We start from the raw sequence: 21180 nt of genomic DNA, 5'->3' as shown, positions 1-21180 counted from the left end.
CTTCTGTTGAGGGATACCTGGGTTCTTTCCAGCATCTGGCAATTATAAATAGGGCTGCTATGAACATAGTAGAGCATGTATCCTTATTACATGGTGGGGAATCCTCTGGGTATATGCCCAGGAGTGGTATAGCAGGATCTTCTGGAAGTGAGGTGCCCAGTTTTCGGAGGAACCGCCAGACTGATTTCCAGAGTGGTTGTACCAATTTGCAACCCCACCAGCAGTGGAGGAGTGTTCCTCTTTCTCCGCACCCTCTCCAACACCTGCTGTCTCCTGAATTTTTAATCTTAGCCATTCTGACTGGTGTAAGATGAAATCTTAGGGTTGTTTTGATTTGCATTTCCCTAATGACTAATGAAGTTGAGCATTTTTTAAGATGCTTCTCTGCCATCCGAAGTTCTTCAGGTGAGAATTCTTTGTTTAACTCTGTACCCCATTTTTTAATAGGGTTGTTCGGTTTTCTGGAGTCTAGCTTCTTGAGTTCTTTATATATATTGGATATTAGCCCTCTATCTGATGTAGGATTGGTGAAGATCTTTTCCCAATTTGTTGGTTGCCGATCTGTCCTCTTGATGGTGTCCTTTGCCTTACAGAAACTCTGTAACCTTATGAGGTCCCATTTGTCAATTCTTGCTCTTAGAGCATACGCTATTGGTGTTCTGTTCAGAAACTTTCTCCCTGTACCGATGTCCTCAAGGGTCTTCCCCAGTTTCTTTTCTATTAGCTTCAGAGTGTCTGGCTTTATGTGGAGGTCCTTGATCCATTTGGATTTGAGCTTAGTACAAGGAGACAGAGATGGATCAATTCGCATTCTTCTGCATGCTGACCTCCAGTTGAACCAGCACCATTTGTTGAAAAGGCTATCTTTTTTCCATTGGATGTTTTCAGCCTCTTTGTCGAGGATCAAGTGGCCATAGGTGTGTGGGTTCATTTCTGGATCTTCAATCCTGTTCCATTGATCCTCCTGCCTGTCACTGTACCAATACCATGCAGTTTTTAACACTATTGCTCTGTAGTATTGCTTGAGGTCAGGGATACTGATTCCCCCAGATTTCCTTTTGTTGCTGAGAATAGTTTTAGCTATCCTGGGTTTTTTGTTGTTCCAGATGAATTTGATAATTGCTCTTTCTAACTCTGTGAAGAATTGAGTTGGGATTTTGATGGGTATTGCATTGAATCTGTATAGTGCTTTAGGCAAAATGGCCATTTTAACTATATTGATTCTACCGATCCATGAGCATGGGAGGTTTTCCCATTTTTTGAGGTCTTCTTCCATTTCCTTCTTCAGAGTCTTGAAGTTCTTGTCATACAGATCTTTCGCATGTTTGGTAAGAGTCACCCCAAGATACTTTATACTGTTTGTGGCTATTGTGAAGGGGGTCATTTCCCTAATTTCTTTCTCAGCCTGCTTATCCTTTGAGTATAGGAAGGCCACTGATTTGCTTGAGTTGATTTTATAACCTGCCACTTTGCTGAAGTTGTTTATCAGCTGTAGGAGCTCTCTAGTGGAGTTCTTTGGGTCACTTAGGTAGACGATCATGTCGTCTCATGCAGAACATATTTATACATTTAAAACCAGTCAGAAACAAAAATGAAGTGGTTACACATTTACTTATTTAAACCAGACAAAATTCTTATATTTCCAGCTATAATTTCAAGAGAGGAGCATCTTGTCACCTGCTGAACTCAATAATCACAGTCATAGAGACTTTTGCAAGAGAAACAGCCCTCAAGCTTTCTTTCCTTAGAAGCCAAGAAGCTACCAGCCCTTTTAAGCGCAGCTATTTTTTTTAAGCGCAGCTTTTTTTTTTTGAATCGAGTTAAAAGTTAATCAAAGGATGAACCATCAGCAGATAAAGTTTTAACCATTATTTCTTTTGAACATGAAACACAGAACAACATTCAAGCAACAGAACAGAAACACAGACATAAACTCACATACATGGACAGATTTGTGCACCAAGGACAGACAATAGACAGAGGGAAGAGAACTAAAAGTGCCAAAGGGACCTGGATACCCTACCTAAGATACCCAGAAGCAGAACTAAGCATTGTCCCAGTAGGAGCCAGAGAGGAGGCAGGAAGTCTCCCGACCTCCTCCTGTCCCTAGAAGAGCTCTGAAATAGCTTACATTTATTTTCCTTCTCTTTGTCCAAAGCATCCCTGGATAGGCAGGAAGGACTGCTTTTCTGAAATCTATTCTCTCTCATGTCTAGGGTCTAAACTGCTAAAAGCATCTATGAGAATTATCTTTGCTCTTCTAGATTTTAGCCTAACTCTAAACACATACACAAAAATCATTTTACTACCACCGTGTGCCTGTTTACAGGGTTTATTCACCACTGGCCCAAATCTTCTTTACTTTCCTTTGTGTGCATCCTATTCCTACAGTGTCCTTCATTGTATCCTGCTTACTGGAGCTCTGTCTAACCATGCCAGCTCAGTCAGTCAACAGGTTCTGGGGGGGAGAGGGGAGGGGAGTGAGGATTAAAAAGAACAGCACTGCAGCAGCAGGTGCTGAGGTAGAGAGACCTAGAGTTTGTATCTTGATCATTATTCGAAGGGAGGATTTTCTTTTCTCTTCCATTCTAGCTGGTGTTCTATAAAGGAATGCAGGAGCTAAAGGGGGTTGCAACCTCATAGGAAGGACAACAATATCAACCAACCAGACTCCCCAAAGCTCCCAGGGACTAAGTCATCAACCAAAGAGTACATGGGGCGGGGGTGGGGAAACCCATGGCTTCAGCTGGATATGTAGCAGAGGATGGCATCACTGGGAAGGGAGGCCCTTGGTCCTGTGCAGGTTTGATGCCCCAGGATAGGGGAATGTTAGGGCAGTGAGGCGGGAGTGGATGGGTTGGTGGGGGAGCACCCTCGTAGAGGCAGGGGGAGGGGAAGGAGGTTGGGGATATGGTGCTTGTGGAGGGGAAACTGGGAAGGGGATAACATTTGAAGTGTAAGTAAATAAAATAACCAATAAAAATGAAAAAATAAGCTTATGTTTATAGGCATGTTTTTCTTTTCTTTTTCTTAACGTATGGTTTGGTATTCTATGGCAGAGCAGTATTTGTCCTAATAATTTATTTGTCTTACAAATAATTAAAATAAGCCATCTGATTTTTCTTAAAGATTTATTAATTTCATGTATATAAGTACACTGTTGTCTTCAGACACACCAGAAGAGGGCATCGGATTGCAGTTGGTTGTGAGTCCCCATGTAGTTGCTGGGAATTGGACTCAGGACCTCTGGAAGAGCAATCAGTGCTCTTAACCACTGAACCATCTCTCCAGCCCCCATCTGAATGTTTTTTATCTTATAAAATTGTTAATAAGAAAACTTGATCCACATGATCCCAGAAGAAGGAAAACCATATACCAAATCTTGATATATGGCTCTTTATTCTTTTTTTAAGTTGAATTTTTTTTATTTACATTTCAAATATTTTTCCCTTTCCAGGTCTTCCCTTTGGGAACTCCCCATCCCCTCTTCCCCCTGCCTCTGTGAGGGTGCTCCCTCCCCCCCCCACCCACTCCTACCTTCCTGCCCTGGCATTCCCTTACACTGGGGCATCGAACCCCCTCAGGCCCAAGGACCTCTCCTCCCACTGAGGTCCCATAAGGCCATCTTCTGCCACATATGTGGCCAAAGCCATGGGATCCTCCATGTGTACTCTTTGGCTAGTGGTCCAGTCCTCAGGAGTTCTGGGGGGGGTCTGGTTGGTTGGCACTGTTGTACCCCACATGGGGTTGCAAACCCCCTCAGCTCCTTCAGTTCCTTCTCCAACTCCTCTAATTGGGGACCTGAGCTCAATCCAATGGTTGGCTGAGAGCATCTGCTTCTGTATTTGTCAGGCTCTGGCAGAGTCTCTCAGGAGACAGCTTTATCAGGAAGCACTTCCCGATATCCAGGCATGTCTTTCTTTATGTTGGGAAAGTTTTTTTTTTTTTTTTTTTATGGTTTTGTTGAGAATATTTTTGATTAGTTCTTTTCATGGTATTCTGGATTTCCTGGATGTTTTGTATCAGGAATTTCTTAGCTTTTACATTTTCTTTGACTGATGTATCAACTTCTTCTATTTGAGATTCTATGCCTGAGATTCTTTCTTCCATCTCCTGTGTTCTGTCGGTGATGCATTTGTTGTTCCTGTTCTCTTTCCTAAGTTTTCCATCTCTAGGATTTCCTCAGTGTGTGTTCTTAATTGCTTCTATTTTCATTTTCAGGTTTACACAGTTTTATTTATTTCCTTCTCCTGTTTGATTGTATTTTCCTGTATTTCTTTAAGGGATTTATTCATTTCTTCTTTAAAGGCCTCTATCATCTTTATAAGATTGAATTTAAGGTCATTTTCTTGTGTTTCAGGTGTGTTTGGCTATCTAGGGCTTGGTATAGTGGGGTAGCTGTGCTTTGGAGGTGTCCTGTTGCCCTGACTCTTGTTGATTGCGGTTTTCCGAGGGCTTTTGTCCATCTGGATGGATTTGGTCCCTGGAGGTCCTGGTTGCAGTAGGTATTGTGAGGGGGTGATTAACCTCTATAATCCCAGTGTGGAGGGCTCTGATGAGTATCCTTATGTTGTATGGTTCTGGATCTGAAGGTCTGTGTGGTTCAGGAGCAACAGGTCCAATAAAAGTGAGCAGAGAGATGTCTGGAGAGTGGAGGTCTACCTGGGCTCGCAGGCAGCTCAGGGCAGGTTGGGTGCCCCAGAGGATTTAGGGAGAGGGAAAGATGGACGTGGGAGGGGAAGCTAACCTGTATGGCTCAGGATCTGCAGGTCTGGTAAAAGATGGGTGGAGAGGCGGGTGGAGAATAGAGAGGCCCAGAAGGACTAGCAGGGTGTTGAGGCCAGCTTGGCTTGCCCCAGAGTACTGAGTGAGCAGGGAAAGGGGGTGGGGAGCAGAAGCTTACCTGTGTGGCCCAGGCTCCACATGACTCATGAAGGGTGGAGGAGAGGTGGGTGGAGAATGGAGGTCCCCAGGGGCTAGCAGGCTGCTCAGGGAAGCTGTGATTGTCATTTCTGAGCCATTTGTTCTTCAGTTACTTCAAGGAAATTACTTATATACATATAACCTGATGTATTAATAGACATTCTAACTCCAAAAGATAAATGGCTCTAGGACATTATATATTTTTGATGATATTTAGATTTAAATATCAATATTAATATTTGTATTAATATTTGTTTTTTATATTTAAACACGTAGTTTTGTTTTGTTTTAAATATTTGTCATTGTTATTCACATTAAGGCGGAACAGTAGTTTTATAACCTGAATTTGATTTCATAACTTTTCTACTTTATCAAAATGAAGTAAGTCTCCCCTCTTCTCTTAGAAGCATGCCCTTTGCATTTGGTATGTTTTGGTTCTTTGAAAGTTAGAAGGGGCTCACTTCTGAAATTGCACACTTTGTATCCAGTAGAGGTCTTTCAAAACAGGCATCTTGAATCCCTTGAAGATAGACTACTTCATCATTAAGAAATATCTCATGTATGTTGTAACAAATAAAAAATTTATATTTATTCTTTGAAACAGGGTCTCTCTCTCTGTCTCTCTGTCTCTCTGTCTCTCTCTCTCTCTCTCTGTCTCTCTGTCTCTGTCTCTGTCTCTGTCTCTCTGTCTCTGTCTCTGTCTCTCTCTCTCTCTGTAACCTGACCTGGCACTTGCTATGTAGACCAGAGATCCTCCTGAATTTGCCTCCCAAGGGCTGAGACTTAAAGGCCTGTGCTATCATACCCAGCTGATACTCAATACTCTGTTGCATCAGGTGCTCCCACAACCTGTACTGCCCATGTTAACTGTGCAAGCACAGGCCTGCTGGTGCTACTTCCACTCCCACTGAATCAGTATTTGATTCAACCCTTTGGGCTTGCACTAGGATACTTCTTGTCCTACCTTTTTCCTAGCTCTGGAGTGATGAGCTTTGACTATCATAAAAATAAAGTTCACTAGTCTCAAAAGCTTTTCTTAGTAGCTTTCTTTTCCCAATTGACTAAAGACGAATGCTTTAAAATAACAGACATGTCTTTGAAATAGGGCAGGCTGTCGTCTCATAATATCTTCAACCAACCTTTGTTTTTTTGTTTTTTTTCTACCCCAAACCTTTTGTGAAAATATTGATCCTCTCACTAAAAATAAAATGAGCATCCAGAATAAATCAATAATAAAGAATGAGTTTTTGAAGGTATTTTAAAAAGTTGTCTCCTCTGTAAAATAAATGAGGTAAAAGTTAATAACCATGCATCTACCCCATAAACACAACTAATAACCATCTAATTATGTAACAAAGTGTCCCTATAAAAATGTTTATGTTGTTTTGACAGTTGCAGCACAACTAAGCTCTATTGGAAAGCAAAGAGAAGCGATCAGAAACCAGGTGATAGGTTTAACAAAACGAGAGACTGTTTTGCAGTACACATTCAAATGCTTTTCTTTTTTTCTAGGACAAACCGGGGGAGAGCATATTTTAAAAGAAATTTATTTAAACAAGCAACCCAAGACTTTTCTGTTGCCATCCATTTAGACCCCAACAATTGGCTAGCCCTGTACTACCGAGCCTGCTTGTTTAGGAAGAGCAGTCCTTACAGAGCACTGCAGGACTACAGCGTGTCAGGTACTTGGCTGCGTGTTCATGAGAGTCACATATGAGGGGAATGCTAATGTTCCTTCACTCGTGTAACATGTAGATCACTGTGTAGTACTGTGGATACTTGCTTTGTATGTGTACGTTGCTCACATGTATGCATGAACACACATATGTGTAGAGGCCAGAGGACGATTTCAGGAGCTGGCTACTTTTTTCCTTTTATCTTTCCATTCTCTTGTATTCTTTCAAATTATATGATTTTCTGTGACATAGCCCTTCACTGGCCTCACTAAATAGGCTAGGGTTTGTGCCTCAGTCTTCCCCTTACCGAGATTACCAGCGGGACAGGCTACCATGCCAAACTTCCGCTCTTCTGAGAGTTCCAGGGATAGAGCTCAGGCCCCTGTGCTTCAAGGCAAGCATCTTACTCAGACATCATGCCATCCCTAGAATGCCCCACATATGCTCCGAGTAACTCATGTTTCGTGTCTGTTTCCGAGGTGTCTTGGGAAGCAGGGCTGAAGATTGCTGTTCAGTTCTCTTTATATCTTCACATCTAATTCCTGCCCTACGCTGACTCCTCTTTGCCTGCCATGGCCTCTGCTATCACCGATACAACTTTCCTCAGTTCACCCCTTATTACTCAGTAGTGCCAAAGCGAATATGTCATACGTGTGACTGGGACTCTGCCGCCACATGCTTTAGGTGTAACGAGTTCTGTGGGGCAGTCTGGCTCCACTCACCTGGTCCATGGGGGGAATCCTTTCCTTTCTCAAAAGCCTGACCCTCCCATTTCCTCTGTCATCTTGGAAGTTGTCACAACAATTCAAAATCTCTACTACTGAATTATTCAGAGCAGACCAGTTTGGTTTTAGCTTTCACCCTTTCCTAAATATTACCTTAAGGATTCACTCCACCATTATGACAAACAAAGCTCCGTGATAATAATGTTGGACATTTATGGGATGCTTCAGTACTTTCTGAGCATGGTTCTAGGTACTATATATGGAATACTTTAACAAATACTCAAGTAATGGTACGAAGAATTTACTATCATCTTTTTTTTTTGTCATAAAAACAAAGCCTAGAGTAGTTACATCACTCCATTAATTTTTTTTTCTGTAAGAATTGATTTTCTGCCAGTATCACAGCAGAACTTTTCCTGTTGACCAATCACACTGTCAACTGATCAGTGAGTTGCCTTTAGGATATTGATTATTTGCTTCATTAGCATGGCCATTGCCAAGATCGGCTAAAGCCTCCCAAATCTAGTATGGAAGGGCAGAGGAGAAGGAGAGGGGGAGGGAGAGAGGGTGGGAAGGGGTTACCTCCTAATCCAGAATGGACTTAAGAAGCTTAGAAAACATGAACTGACTCCTACAAAAGTCCATAGAGTTTACTATCATGTCTTTGAAAGTGAAGGGGCGTTAGTAACCAAGGGACTTGAGAGGCGCCCTCTCAGCTGGGCACTGGTGAGGGCCACTCACCTGCAGTGGAGCTTGTTTTATCCTCTTGTTCCACCATACAGTCAGGTTTTCCACCTCAGTTCCAAGTTCATGCCTTAAGTAGCCTCTTTGAGGTCCCTTTATCTCTGGAGATAGGTAGACCTGACATCTGCCACAGGCCTTGTCCTGGATCCTTAATGTCTTTGTGTTCATAACAGGCCACTGTGAGCAAGGGCAGCCTTCTGTCGGTGTTAATTGCAGGCCTGCCTTTGCCACTGCCTTACACCTTAGTCCCTGTCAGTGAACTATGCTCCCTTGGCTTTAATCTCTTCATTTGTGAAGGGAATGGGATGTCAGAGTTTACTACCGGCTTTGATGAATTTGTGAACTATGATTGTCACAGTATTACTAGTTAGCAATTTAAAAAAATGTATATTATTTTTTTTTTTGTCCAAATGGGTACACTCCTCACAGACACATTGTTTATGGAATGCTAGATAGGGGGAGCAATAGAAAGAGTGTATTTGAAAACCTAACTTAAATGATGGTTTAGAAACCAAAGTTATGCTTTATGTCTTCAGTTCTTATAAATGATGGCTACGACAATCTTAGTTGTTTTCTACATCGGGGCATACTCTATGCACAACTAAAATTTTGGATGCTGGCAATTTGTGATTTTGAAACTGTTGTTTCTCTTGAAAGGTATGTCTTTGTTTTCATACTTATTTCACTATTACATGAAATCAGGGAAAAAAAACCAAAACAAAAGAAAAGAAAGCTTACCCTCATTATCTATTAGTTTGTAGAAAATGAGACTAATAATAAAGTCACAGTAGAATAACACTAAGATAAGATTACTGTAAAATAAGACTTGTTCGTTCCAGTTGCTTTACAAAATTTAGAAGCTGAAGAGACTCGAGAAATTTTAAGTCCATGGATGTTAAGTTAAAAAGTTAAAAAGTGGAGCTAAGAGCATAGGCCTCTGAGGACCACAGTGGTTCCTTTGTGATAAGGAGGCAGAGTGATGTTTCAGATATGGAGTCTGAAGAAGGGTAGAAGGCCCTTTGCTGTCCAGCAGTTGCGGCTTCCGTGTGTGCGTGCCCCAGAATTGTAGCCCTTGTCTTGAAATAGAAACACTGAACATAATAATGTCTATGGTCATTCCCATGCTAGAAAAAATCACTTGATTATAAAAGAAGAAACAACATTTATTTGATATTGAAAAGCAATTTTATAACTGTCCATGTGGAGAGTTGTTTGTTTTGTTGTTGTTGTTGTTGTTTTTCCATCGGAAAGCCACCAAACCTTAGATTGACTCTTAGAATTACTCACGGTCTCAGGCATGGAGTTTTGAATTGAGGAAGAATAATCATAAATTCAAGGTAACTTAGAATTAAGTCAAGTGTGCTAAGAGTCTAGGAAACTTTACTATTTCCATTTCCAAAACCTTTTATTAGAAATGTTCTTCCTTTTTATTGAAAATATTTTGTTCATACAACATATTGCAGTCATGGTTCCCCTACCTCCCTCCTTCCAGCTCCTCCCCACCTTCCCAGACACCCATGCTTATAATTTTTTAAGATCATACAGTACACTAATTTCATTTTTTAGTAAAGCATTAGGAACGTCTAATTGTAATTGATTCATGTATTTCATTAGCTTTTTTAGATTGATGAACATTGACTCATGTATTTCATTTTAGCTTTTTTAATATAAATGATGAACATTGGACATAACTGCAAATTTTAATACATTTTTTTTGTCTTTTTAGAACTGCTACTTTGGCTTATATAAATATTGGCCTCATATATCTACAACACTTGGACAATTATACTGAAGCCTTTTGGTGGTTTACTGAGGCAATTAGAGTTGATCCTTTATATATTCAAAGCTATATCTGTAGAGCAGAAACCTATTCTAAGGTACTTAAGATTGAAATTTTTGAATTTCAAAATATTTTAATTGTTTGGCTATTTGTCCAATGTAACTTATAATGTATGAATATACTCTTTAGCTAACCACAGAGGCTCATGGATTTATAAGCAATAGCTACTAAGCAGATATATTTAACTATTATTAGCTATTTGCAAAACCTCTACTTATGAAGTGTCCATTTCATTGCTATAATATCTCTAGCACATGTTTTATTCTTATTAAAACCAGCATACAATTATGATAGTTACTGTATTTTATGCAAATAAGTATATATCATAAGGAAGTTGCTGAGAGTTGGTAGTTTCAAAGTTGTCTGTAACTTTATTTGCTGGGGGAAATCTACTGTTAGCCTTTTGGAATCTGTTAGTCTAACACTGAGTGCGTGCTTGTGTGTGTGTGCATGTACTGGTAAATGTGCAGGTACATAGAATAGGGGACATACATATATATATCCTAATAACAGCTTTAGCTTTTAGATTTTACAAGGTATCTAAATTAATGTATATATATATATATATATATATATATATATATATATATATATATATATATATATATATATATATAGAGAGAGAGAGAGAGAGAGAGAGAGAGAGAGCAAATAGCAAATTTTTCGTGTAACAAATTGAAATAACTCATTAAATCCTTTGCCTTCTCCACCTGTAACCAGAATCTCTTCCTCAAAGATGCACCTGTGGACTGTTTCTTACTAACAGCTCACCCCAAGTTGCTACTTCCTTCCCGGGACCATGCGGTGACCTCTTCATCTTCTTGTTTCTGCACTTTACTGCTTTTGATACAACTAACAGAAGTTCCAGTAACTATGCCAATATATAAGTCCAGGCTTTCCTTTTTTTGCTTAAAATCTTTGGGACCTGGCACCCTTCTTCATACATATCTCTGGATATACTGCTTGTAATCATAACATACTGGGTTATGCTGTGGTGAAAACACCTTCGAAAACACCTTACTAAAGCAGCAAAGACTTATTTCTTGTTGGTAATAGGTGTTCTACTTTTCCTTTGCTACATCTCAGAACCTGGTATACGTAGAGTCCAATTCAAAGCTCTTATTCTCCAGATAATGAAGGCAGAGGTTGCAGAGCAGGCTCAGTACCCTCCCCAGGGAGAGAGGTTGGTAACCTTGTTGGGTAAGACATAGACATACTTATAGTGTGCCATTCTTTCCACTAAAAATATGTGATATATTCTTCCACTTGTAGGTTCAGCCTCTGTATTTTAATAATTTGTTCATTTTACATCCTGATTGTGGACTCCCCCCTGTACCCCCAGGCCCTTTTCTCCTCTCAGTCCCACCCTTACAAATCCCTCCCCCATGACCCCCTCCCCACTTCTCTAGAGAGAAAGGGAAGTCCCCCTTGGGTACCACCCTGCCCTGGGATATGCATTCCCAGTAGGACTAAGTGCATCCTCTCCCACTGAGGCCCAACCAGGAAGTCCAGTTAGGCAAGGGAATCCAATTAGCTTCACTTATTAATCTAAGATAAAAGTCCAATCCCAGAAAAGTAGATAAATCCAGAGACTGAACTTCTTTGGGTCCATAAATATTGTTATAGTTTATACACAATTCCCCCCTCCTCCAAAGACTTATGTAGTACCCTGCCAGTAGCACTCTTTGGGGTACTGTACAGCAGAGGAAGTAGAGAGTTAGAATTTTATAGTGCGGTCTTGCTGTGTTGTTACTTCCTTGTCTACCAAGATACAAAATGTCTGGCTAATGTATTCTTCCCATGGTGCTGTCAGCTTCCATATTTTCCCCACATGATAAACTGAATTTTCTCAAACTGATGCAAAAGGAATCCCTTTTAAAGTTGCCTTATCAAGTACTTGGTAACTATAAGCAACAGCAGGTTTTGGATAATATTGGAAATATAAGAAAGTAGGGAGTTTTTAAGTCAGACTGAATGCATTTCGTGTTATGAGATGGGATCGGGTGTGTGAGGCTGGGGATGAGATGTTATGGTTTAAATGTTAAACATTTCCCATCAGCTTGCATATTTGGACTTTTGGTCCCCAATTGGTGATGCTATTTTGGGAGACTGTAGAATCTCAATGAGATGAAACCTTCCCGGAGGTAGTACACCACTATACGGTTCTTGGTATTTTATATCCTAACGCTGCTTCCTGTCAGGTCACTGCTGCTAGTCTCTTGAGCTGAGAGATAGACCAGCCTTAAGATCTCGTTACTGTGGGGCAGCCTGCTGCTCTGGGTTCTCCACCATGATTGACTATTATGTCCTCAAACTACAGGTCAAAAACAAACTCTTCCTCTCTAATAGTGCTTTCTTAAGTATTAGATGAGAAAAGCGATGACACTCTGGATCATTGGTACAACTAGGTGTGAAACACATCACTGGTTCATTAGCTGTGCGACCAGAACAAGGTCAGCTTAAGAACCAATAGCCCCAAAGTTCCGCAGAAATTCTCCAATTTATTTAAATAAACATTATCTCGTAGGATTTCCTCTTAATTCTGCATGCTATTTTCTTCAAGTAGTTTGTGCTATTTTGGTTCCATTTATTTCTATGTATAAATATGTTTGTATAAGTCATTTCCATGTATACATAAATTCTTTTAGCAACACGCTGCCATCTTATTGATGGCAGTGCTGGTTGTTTGTGTTATGGGAAATATTAAAATAAAGAATGGCGCTATTGCCAACAAGGCACCAACAGGCTGGTCACTGGCCAGCCTTTTCTCATCTCCTGGAGACTCTCACTCACAGCTCTGAAATCTCTCCACCCAGCTCACTAAGTTCCCACTGCTGGGTCATTACCATGTCAGGCATGCTTCAAACCCCCCATGGCCTTTTGTGGTGCACTTCAGGCAAACCCCCGCTTCTGTACCTTTCTCTCTGAAACCCAGTCAGAGAGCCTCAGAGTGAAGGAAAACGCCACACAAACTTAGTTCAGAATCAGTGGTAACTCAATTGCTGGATGCAACAACTAAAACCCTAATCTTGGAAGCCATATTAAATCTAAATCTTCCTGTGGCGAATCCTGGCAGATGCGCCAACTAAACTGGGAGACACTAGTAGCTACATCATGTCCTCTTGCTGTCCTAGTCCAAAAGCCTCTATCTCTCTCTCCTGCCTCCCCTCTTCCTCTGTCCAACCCAGAAGTCCCACCTACTCACCCAGTGATAGGTTCCTTTATTAGGGGAAGGTTCACAAGAAGTCACCTGAGTATGTGATTCCTCCTTCCAGACAGCCCAGTCCTGGGAAAGCAGAATTAACATAAAAATACAGATAGCACCAAGGCCATCCTTAACTTGTTTGAGTTAATATTTCTAGGTTTGTGTAGCACTGCTCTATTGGCAATGTCTTCAGTGCTAGTTGATTTCTTTCTGTCCTCTAAAGTGTAGAAATTCAAGATATTTTTCTGTGACCATAGTAGGGATAGAATGAATGCGTCTTTTCCACATGAATGTCAAACGAACCTCTTTTTATACCACTCTTATGATTCGTTTTATCCATTCACTTATTAACTTTATTTCAAGCCTGTTTCTCCACCTTATGTTTTGAGTGGAATTTACTTTTACTTTGTACGTTGCCCTTTACATGCTAGGTTATTAACTGTGTGAAGTTTGCTGAAACAAATGTTAAGGTTGAGGGAGAAAACTTGAAAAGTTAAATGAAGAAGAAACATATACATACTAAAATATATTTATATATATTTTATGTATATGTAAAATGTATAAACTAGTGTAAAATAACATGTGAATGGGTATCTGTAATTATTCGTCAAAACTAAAGCAAAATAATTAAAAAATAAGGATGCTGCATCATAAAATTTCTTTTTTGCATTTATGAATTATATTTGCTTTGGTGAGTTAAGAGAATGATGTATTCTTTTTGTATTTATACACACATATGTAATAATTAATGAGAAGAGTGAACATAAATTTGAAAAAGAGAGAAGAGAAGGGCATAAGGTGGGATTTAAATGGTAGAATGGGAAGAGGAAATGATATAATTATATTATAATTTCAAAAATTAAAAGAAATAATTTAAAATAAGCAGAAAGCAAAATAAGATATATTTAGACAAGTTTCTACAAAAATTCTGCAAGAAACTGTGGGAGAGGCTAAATATCAAAATGAAGGTGATTGCTTCAAGTAGAATATATTTCTGTTTATTATTCAACAGCTGCACAAACTGAAAAGGGCAGTAACTGAATTAAGTCGTGCCATCCATCTCCAGCCTGATGCACTCCACCTATATATAATAAGGTATGAGCACAGAAACTGAGTTCTTCTTGGAATAACTGGAGGTCTTAATAAACCCTTGGGGCTCCTCTATTCTTCAGCTATCCTTATTTTACATTTGGTCTCAAAACAACATCTACCTCTCAACATTTTTCATTAATATATTACATGTTAAGATAACAGTCCCCTTTGCTGTACTCTTGCACTAAAGTACACTTGCTGAGAGTGAGATTCTTTGAGACCTTTCTTGACAACTTGCTATACATATAGCACAAAACCCCTTCAAAGTAAGGTGCTACTTTTGAACATTTGTTCTGTTTGTATCCACAGAAGTACTGAATAGAACCCTCTGCCAATTTAATGAAAAAAAAAAGTGACCCTCATTAGTATAGTTCAAATTTAGTAGAATTTGCTATAGAGACCTATTGTAAGATATTATTACCAAATATATAATCTCTCAAAATTCATAGGCCCTGGAAAATGTAATAGTACACACTTTCTGATAAAGATGTATTGTGTTTTAACACTTAAACCACATTTCAGAAATTTGTATGAACACTTTTCTCCTTTCTGTTCTGTGAACATTAACTTTTTTATTTTAGGATTACAGTTCCTAAATTATTTTTGTCATTATAACTTCATACTGACTTATCTCTTTGGATCTTAAAGAACTGTGTAACCTTGCCATGCATGCTTATGCATGCTTTTGATCCTAGCACTTGGAGGCAGAGTCAAAGCCACAGACAGATCCAGGCAGATCTCTCTGAGTTCAAAGCCAGCTTAGTCTATGCAGCAAGTTCCAGGACAGCCAGCATTGCATAGAGTCCCTACCTCAAAGTACCAAAAGCTAAAAACAAATGAGTGACTATATTCAATTTAATCTAAAATTTGATTTTATGTACACTTATGTAAATGGGTGAATGTTTTACAATTGTAAAAAATTATGTGGCGTTATAAACTTCGGGATTGATGAGTGAGTGCTCGGCTCTGAACAGGGCATTTACATCAACCCCTCTAAGATTCAGGTTATCATGGAAGAGCTAGGTGGAAAGAACTTAAGATCTGGGAGGTAAGGAGAAGGTCTGCGCAACGCTGTCTTCTGGGTATGACATAGCAGCTGTGGCTGCCTGCAATGAACCATACAAGACTGGGCCTATTGACAGTCAGTCATGATCTGGAGGCGGGGGTAAAGAACAGCTATTTTGTTCAGTAGGGTATACAACCAAGGAGCCCACATTTTCATGAGTTCTAAACCCACGGTCACATAGAGGATGCTTGTTAAAGTCTGTGAGTCTCAAAACAGCAGCAGCCGTAGCAGCAGCAGCAGCAGCAACAACAACAAAGCAAAGAAAGAGTGAGTGTGAGACAGGCTTCAGGAATGGAGGAGTGTGCATAAAACAGGAGGAGATGAGAAAAATGTGGGGGTTAGAGTAATCAGAATGTATTTTATGCATGCATGAGATTGTCAAGGAACAAATCAAACACACTTTTAAAAATCCATCAGAATAATTACATTTTACCTGCTTAGAGTAAAAGCTATTATTTCTTTCAGAGGACAGTATCTTCTCATGATGAAGAGTTATGAGCTTGCAAAGTTCACTATTTTTCAAGTAGCAGAAATGAACAAAGGTAAATAACACTAATTCAAATTAAAAACATTAAAGAAATACTCCATTTTTGTACTATTTGTAATACATCTCTCATATATAGAATCTCTCTCTATATCTATCTATCTATCTATCTATCTATCTATCTATCTATCTATCTATCTATCTATCTATATTTAGATGATGAACTATTCATTTGAAAAGTAGAATTTGAAACTTCGGTTTTTACATCTACATAGTTAATGAATTTTTTTGTGAGAAAGCTTATTATATGATATATCAAGCTTATCATTTTACTTTTTTGGGTTTGTAAGTGTAGTGACATTTTGTTTTGTAGTAATAGAAGGTTTTAGTTGATATTTCATTTCATGTTGCAAAAATAATATCATACTATGTAGCTTTCTTATCCTAATTATATTCTAAATCCATTCTACCCAGCAAGGGTGCCAGTAATCTTTCCTTTGCTTTCAGGTGCCATTGAGTTGACACCGATACAGGAAGCGCTCATTTACTCATTTTGTGAAAACCATGACAAGGCCATTCACGTCTTGGAAGGGGTTATAGCCAGTAAACCAGACATCTCCACTTATGCACTCTTGGGAAAAGCCCAAATGAAGGCCAAGAGAATCAAGGTGAAAAATCTGTCAATTGATAGATTGATGTTTATTAAACTTTGTAATGGAACTCATGTATTATACTTATGGCTGGTGTCTTTTAGTTACAGTTCATGGTGAAAGTACACCATGACCAAGGCAACTCTTATACAAGAAAACATTTCACTGGGACTGGCTTAGAGTTTCAGAGGATTAGTCCATTATCCTCATGGTGGGAAGCATGACAAGGTCCAGACAGCCATGGTGCTGGAGAAGGAGCTGAGAGCTCTATATCTTGATTGGCAGGCAGTAGAAGGTAACTGTGTGCCATAGTAGACATAGCTTGAGTGTAGGAAACTGCAAAGCCTACCCACGTGGTGACACACTTCCTCCAACAAGGCCACACACACTCCATCAAGGCAATGCCTCATGATAGTGCCACTCCCTATGGGTCAAGCATTCAAACACATGAGTCATGGAGGCCACACCTTCAAACCACCACAGATTGCATTTAAATATTTTTACAAAATGAAATGGTAGCATTTCTTTATGAATTATTCATATATTAGTAACTGTATCTGGTCTTATGCTATATATTGATTCATCTCGTAACCAACATATTGGATTTCTTCCTTCCTTCCTTCCTTCCTTCCTTCCTTCCTTCCTTCCTTCCTTCCTTCCTTCCTTCCTTCCTTCCTTCCTTCCATCCTTTCTTGTCAAAACAGAGCTACTGAGAATAGTTTTTTGCATGTCCTGTTTCAGGACTGACTGATGCCATCTCCAGGAAATGGATTTTCTAGGCCTTTCTGTGTGGCAGTTTTGTGGACAGGAACTGAGCCTTCTGTGCTAAGTCCCTGCCTCTGAGCCTCATGAGCATCACTCACTTGATGGCTATCAGTCATTTGTACTTTCTTCTCTGCAGTCTCCTACACTGACCTTTGCTCTCTTTTTCCTACTGCTTTATGTGTTATTTGTTTATCTATTTATTTTGCTTTTTCCTAGCCTCAAGTTTATTTGTAAAAACATCATAGAACACTGGTCATCTGCAAACATATAAAGTGTCTTCTGGTCCCAGGCACTGAAAGAATCTTGAATTACCATGCAGACATGGCCAAGTGCAAGAACCACACCACACACAACCAGTCCCACAAATGACACAGAAATGGCATCAAGAAACCCCTCTTGAGAGATTCATATCTCTGCGACTCTGTATTGACCCTTCCCTGTGTGCTGTATGGTCTCATCATTCAGGGCTTGCTCTATTGTGCCTTTTGATGAATAGTCATCCTTGGTGTGTTTGGGTGTATCTACTTTTAGAGTAATTTTCAGGTACTTTTAAAATCTTCTTTTCCTATTTTCTTTAAAATTAATTTAACTTTATTTTACTTACTTACTTTACATCCTGGTCATTGCCCCCCTCCTGGTCACCCCTCCCACAATGAGAAGACCAAACCTAAGGATTATAGGTATAGATGAAAGTGAAGATTTCCAACTTAAAGGGCCAGTAAATATCTTCAAAAAGGTTATAGAAGAAAACTTCCCTAACCTAGAGAAAGAGATGCCCATGAACATACAAGAAGCCTTCAGAACTCCAAACACACTGGATCAGAACAGAAACTCCTCCCAGCAGATAATAATCAAAACACCAAATGCACTAAACAAAGAAAGAATATTAAAAGTAGTAAGGGAAAAAGGGCAAGTAACTTATAAAGGCAGACCTATCAGAATTACACCAGATTTCTCACCAGAGACGATGAAAGCTAGAAGATCCTGGGCACACCTCATACAGACTTTAAGGGAACACAAATACCATCCCAGGCTGCTATACCCAGCAAAACTCTCAATCATCATAGATGGAGAAACCAAGATATTCCATGATAAAACCAAATTTACGCAATATCCGTCCACAATTCCAGCCCTACAAAGGATAATAGATGGAAAATGCCAACACAAGGAGGGAAACTACACCCTTGAAAAAGCAAGAAAGTAATCTTCTTCCAACAAACCCAAAAGAAGATACCCACACAAACATAAAAATAACATCAAAAATAACAGGAAGCAACAATCACTATTCCTTAATAGCTCTTAACAATAATGGACTCAACTCCCCAATAAAAAGTTATAGACTAACAAATATTTCTCATGTAAATCTTCAATTTTATCAGAAAATCTTTGTTATTTCCCTTTTAATTAATTTAGTAATGTTTTTTAGGTCTACCATTTTATCTGCATTATTTTTCATGATAATCTTCAATTTTAATGTCTTTCTATATATTTCCTCTATTTTATCAGAAATGTTTTCAATGTAAATCTTTGATTTTATCACAAATGTTTCTAATTCTGCCTTCAATTAATTTAGAGTTTTTTTAGCAAGTGAACACATAGTCAGCATCTTTTTTTCATTTTAATATTTTTATTTTCTATATTCTTTGTTTACATTCCAAATGATTTCCCCTTTCCCAGATCCCCCCTCCCCATATGTTCCATAAACCTTCTTCTCTCCACCCATTCTCCAATCTCCTCCTTCCTTTTAGAAAGAGTTTTTATAGCTACCATTTTATATGTAAAATTTTCCATGAAATAGTCAATTTTAATGTGTTTGTTTATATATTTCTTGAATTTTACCAAAAATATTTTCCATGTAAATCTTCAATGTTATCTGAAAATGTTTATAATTTTACCTTCAATCAACTTAGAATTATCTTTATGCCTATCATTTTCTCTGTTTAATTTCCATGATAATCTTTAATTTTAACATGTTTTTCTATATATTTCTTTAATTTTATCAGAAATGTTGTCTCTGTAAATCTTCAAGTTTATCAGAAAAATGTTTATAATTCTACTTTAAATCAACTTAGGAATACTTTTATGCCTACCATTATTACATCTATATACAATTTTCCATGATAATCTTCAATTCTAACATGTTTTTCTAAATTTTTCTACAATTTTATCAGAAATATTTTCCATGTAAATCTTCAATTCTATTATAAAATGTTTCTATTTCATATTTCAATTAATTTAGGATTGTTTTACATGTCTACCACTTTACTCTTTAATTTTTCCATGAAAATCATCAATTTTAATGTGTTTATCTGAAATATTATGCATGTAAATCTTTAATTTTATCATAAAATATTTTTACTTCCCTTTTCAATAAAAAAGAATAACAATATAAAAGACAGCAGATCCCCAAACTCCTTGTAGGAAAGGATAGAAGAGAAAAGAAGGTGGGAAGGAGTGAGCTCTTCTGACCTGCTTTAGGATTATGAATAGAAGTATTACACTTTTTCATATCCTCTCTCAGTAACCTACCTGAAAGTTGTGGTTATACTTCACCATTTGAAATTCACTCCTCATATAAGCCCATCTTAAACATCAGTATTGTGTAATAAATATTTGTTGATAATATTTTAACAATCAATTATTGATGCATTAAGTACATGTAGCTTAGCCTGTTCCAATGGTTAAATTTGTTCTTTCTCTTTCTGGTGTAACAATTACAGTAGATGAAAAGATTAGGATTATTATATAATTGTTGAATATAATTATAATTTTGTATGATTAAAAAACCACCACTCGCTTCATCCTCTTCGTTTTTATGCTTCCAGGAATCGGTGCGACTGTTTAAGAAGGCCTTGGAACTGTACTCGTTTTCTGATAAAGGGCCAGTTGCCACTAGTGTTTCAGCAGAGTGTCTGTATAACCTGGGCCTTTGTTACATGGAGGAAGGCAATTTTCAAATGGTATCTGTGTGTCTAGCTCTTTTTCTTTATAATTATCTTGTGCATTACATCCCCACTGCAATTTCCCTTCCCTCCTCTCCGCTCAGCACCCCTCCTCTCTTCCTAACACCCACTCCGCCCCCGGTTCAGAAAAGAACAGGCCTCCTAGGAATAGCAACTAATCATAGCACATCAAGTTGCATTAGGACTAGACATAAACCCGTATATGAAAGCTAGACAAGGCAACCCAGTAGGAAGAAAAGGGCCCCTCAAACAGACAAAAGAGTCAGAGGCAGCCCTCACTCCAGGCTGCATAACCATAATGTGTATGCAGAGGACCTAGCTGAGACCCATATAGGGTCTGTGTTGCTTTAGCCCCTGCTTAGTTGATTCTGTGGGTCACATCCTGAATGAGGTAGCACAGACCCAGAAAATCAAAACATGGTATATACTCACTTAAAAGTGGACATTAGCTATTAAGTAAAGGATGACCGTGCTTCAGTCCACAGACTCATTGAGACTAAGTAACAAGGAGATGGAACACATAGTCTCCCAGGGAAGGGGAAATAGAATAAAAACTTTTGGTGGATTGGGAGAGGTATGGATGGGAACAGGAGGGATCAGGCATGGAGGGGTTGATGGGAAGGATGTAGGGAGAGAATACTGGGAGAGATGGCTGGAATTGGGGGGATATTTGGTAGGTAATGTAGAAACAGTAGAGTGGAAATTCACTGGAATCTACAAGAGTGACCCCAGCAAAGTCTGCTAGTAATGAGGGATACGGAGCCTGAACTGGCCATCTTCCATAACCAGGGCAGACTCCTAGGACTGGGACATGAACTCAGACACAAGACCTTCAACCTATACTCTGTCCTGCCTGCAAGATTTTCTGGGGTAATGGTGACACAGAACTTGTGGGAGTGGCCAACCAATGACTGATTCAACTTGAGGCCCATGTCATAAGAGAGGTCCCATACCTGACAGTGCCTGGATGGTCAGGAACCAGAGGCAGGGCAGCCAGAGACCCAGGATAGAACCAAACAGCACTGGCAAAAAAAAAAAAGTCATTGA

The 21180-nt window shown here is 39.0% G+C and overlaps 1 protein-coding gene across 2 annotated transcripts in view; it reads left to right on the top strand.

Annotated features, from left to right (window-relative positions):
• The window catches only part of Ttc6 (tetratricopeptide repeat domain 6), a 164424-nt gene that overhangs the window by 107787 nt on the left and 35457 nt on the right, over positions 1-21180 (top strand). The window contains exons 15-21 of one of the 2 annotated variants that reach the window (XM_052184707.1): positions 6436-6605; positions 8605-8725; positions 9795-9945; positions 14126-14208; positions 15737-15813; positions 16263-16423; positions 19996-20130. In XM_052184707.1, the coding sequence (XP_052040667.1) occupies positions 6436-6605; positions 8605-8725; positions 9795-9945; positions 14126-14208; positions 15737-15813; positions 16263-16423; positions 19996-20130 (898 nt within the window). Of the gene's footprint in view, positions 1-6435; positions 6606-8604; positions 8726-9794; positions 9946-14125; positions 14209-15736; positions 15814-16262; positions 16424-19995; positions 20131-21180 lie in introns of those variants that run through there. The other variant, XM_052184708.1, reaches the window with a different exon arrangement.

Source organism: Apodemus sylvaticus, chromosome 6 (assembly GCF_947179515.1).
Source record: "Apodemus sylvaticus chromosome 6, mApoSyl1.1, whole genome shotgun sequence".
NCBI classification, from domain to species: domain Eukaryota; kingdom Metazoa; phylum Chordata; class Mammalia; order Rodentia; family Muridae; genus Apodemus; species Apodemus sylvaticus.
Note: the sequence above shows the minus strand (reverse complement) of the source record. Positions and strands in the feature narration are given on the sequence as shown.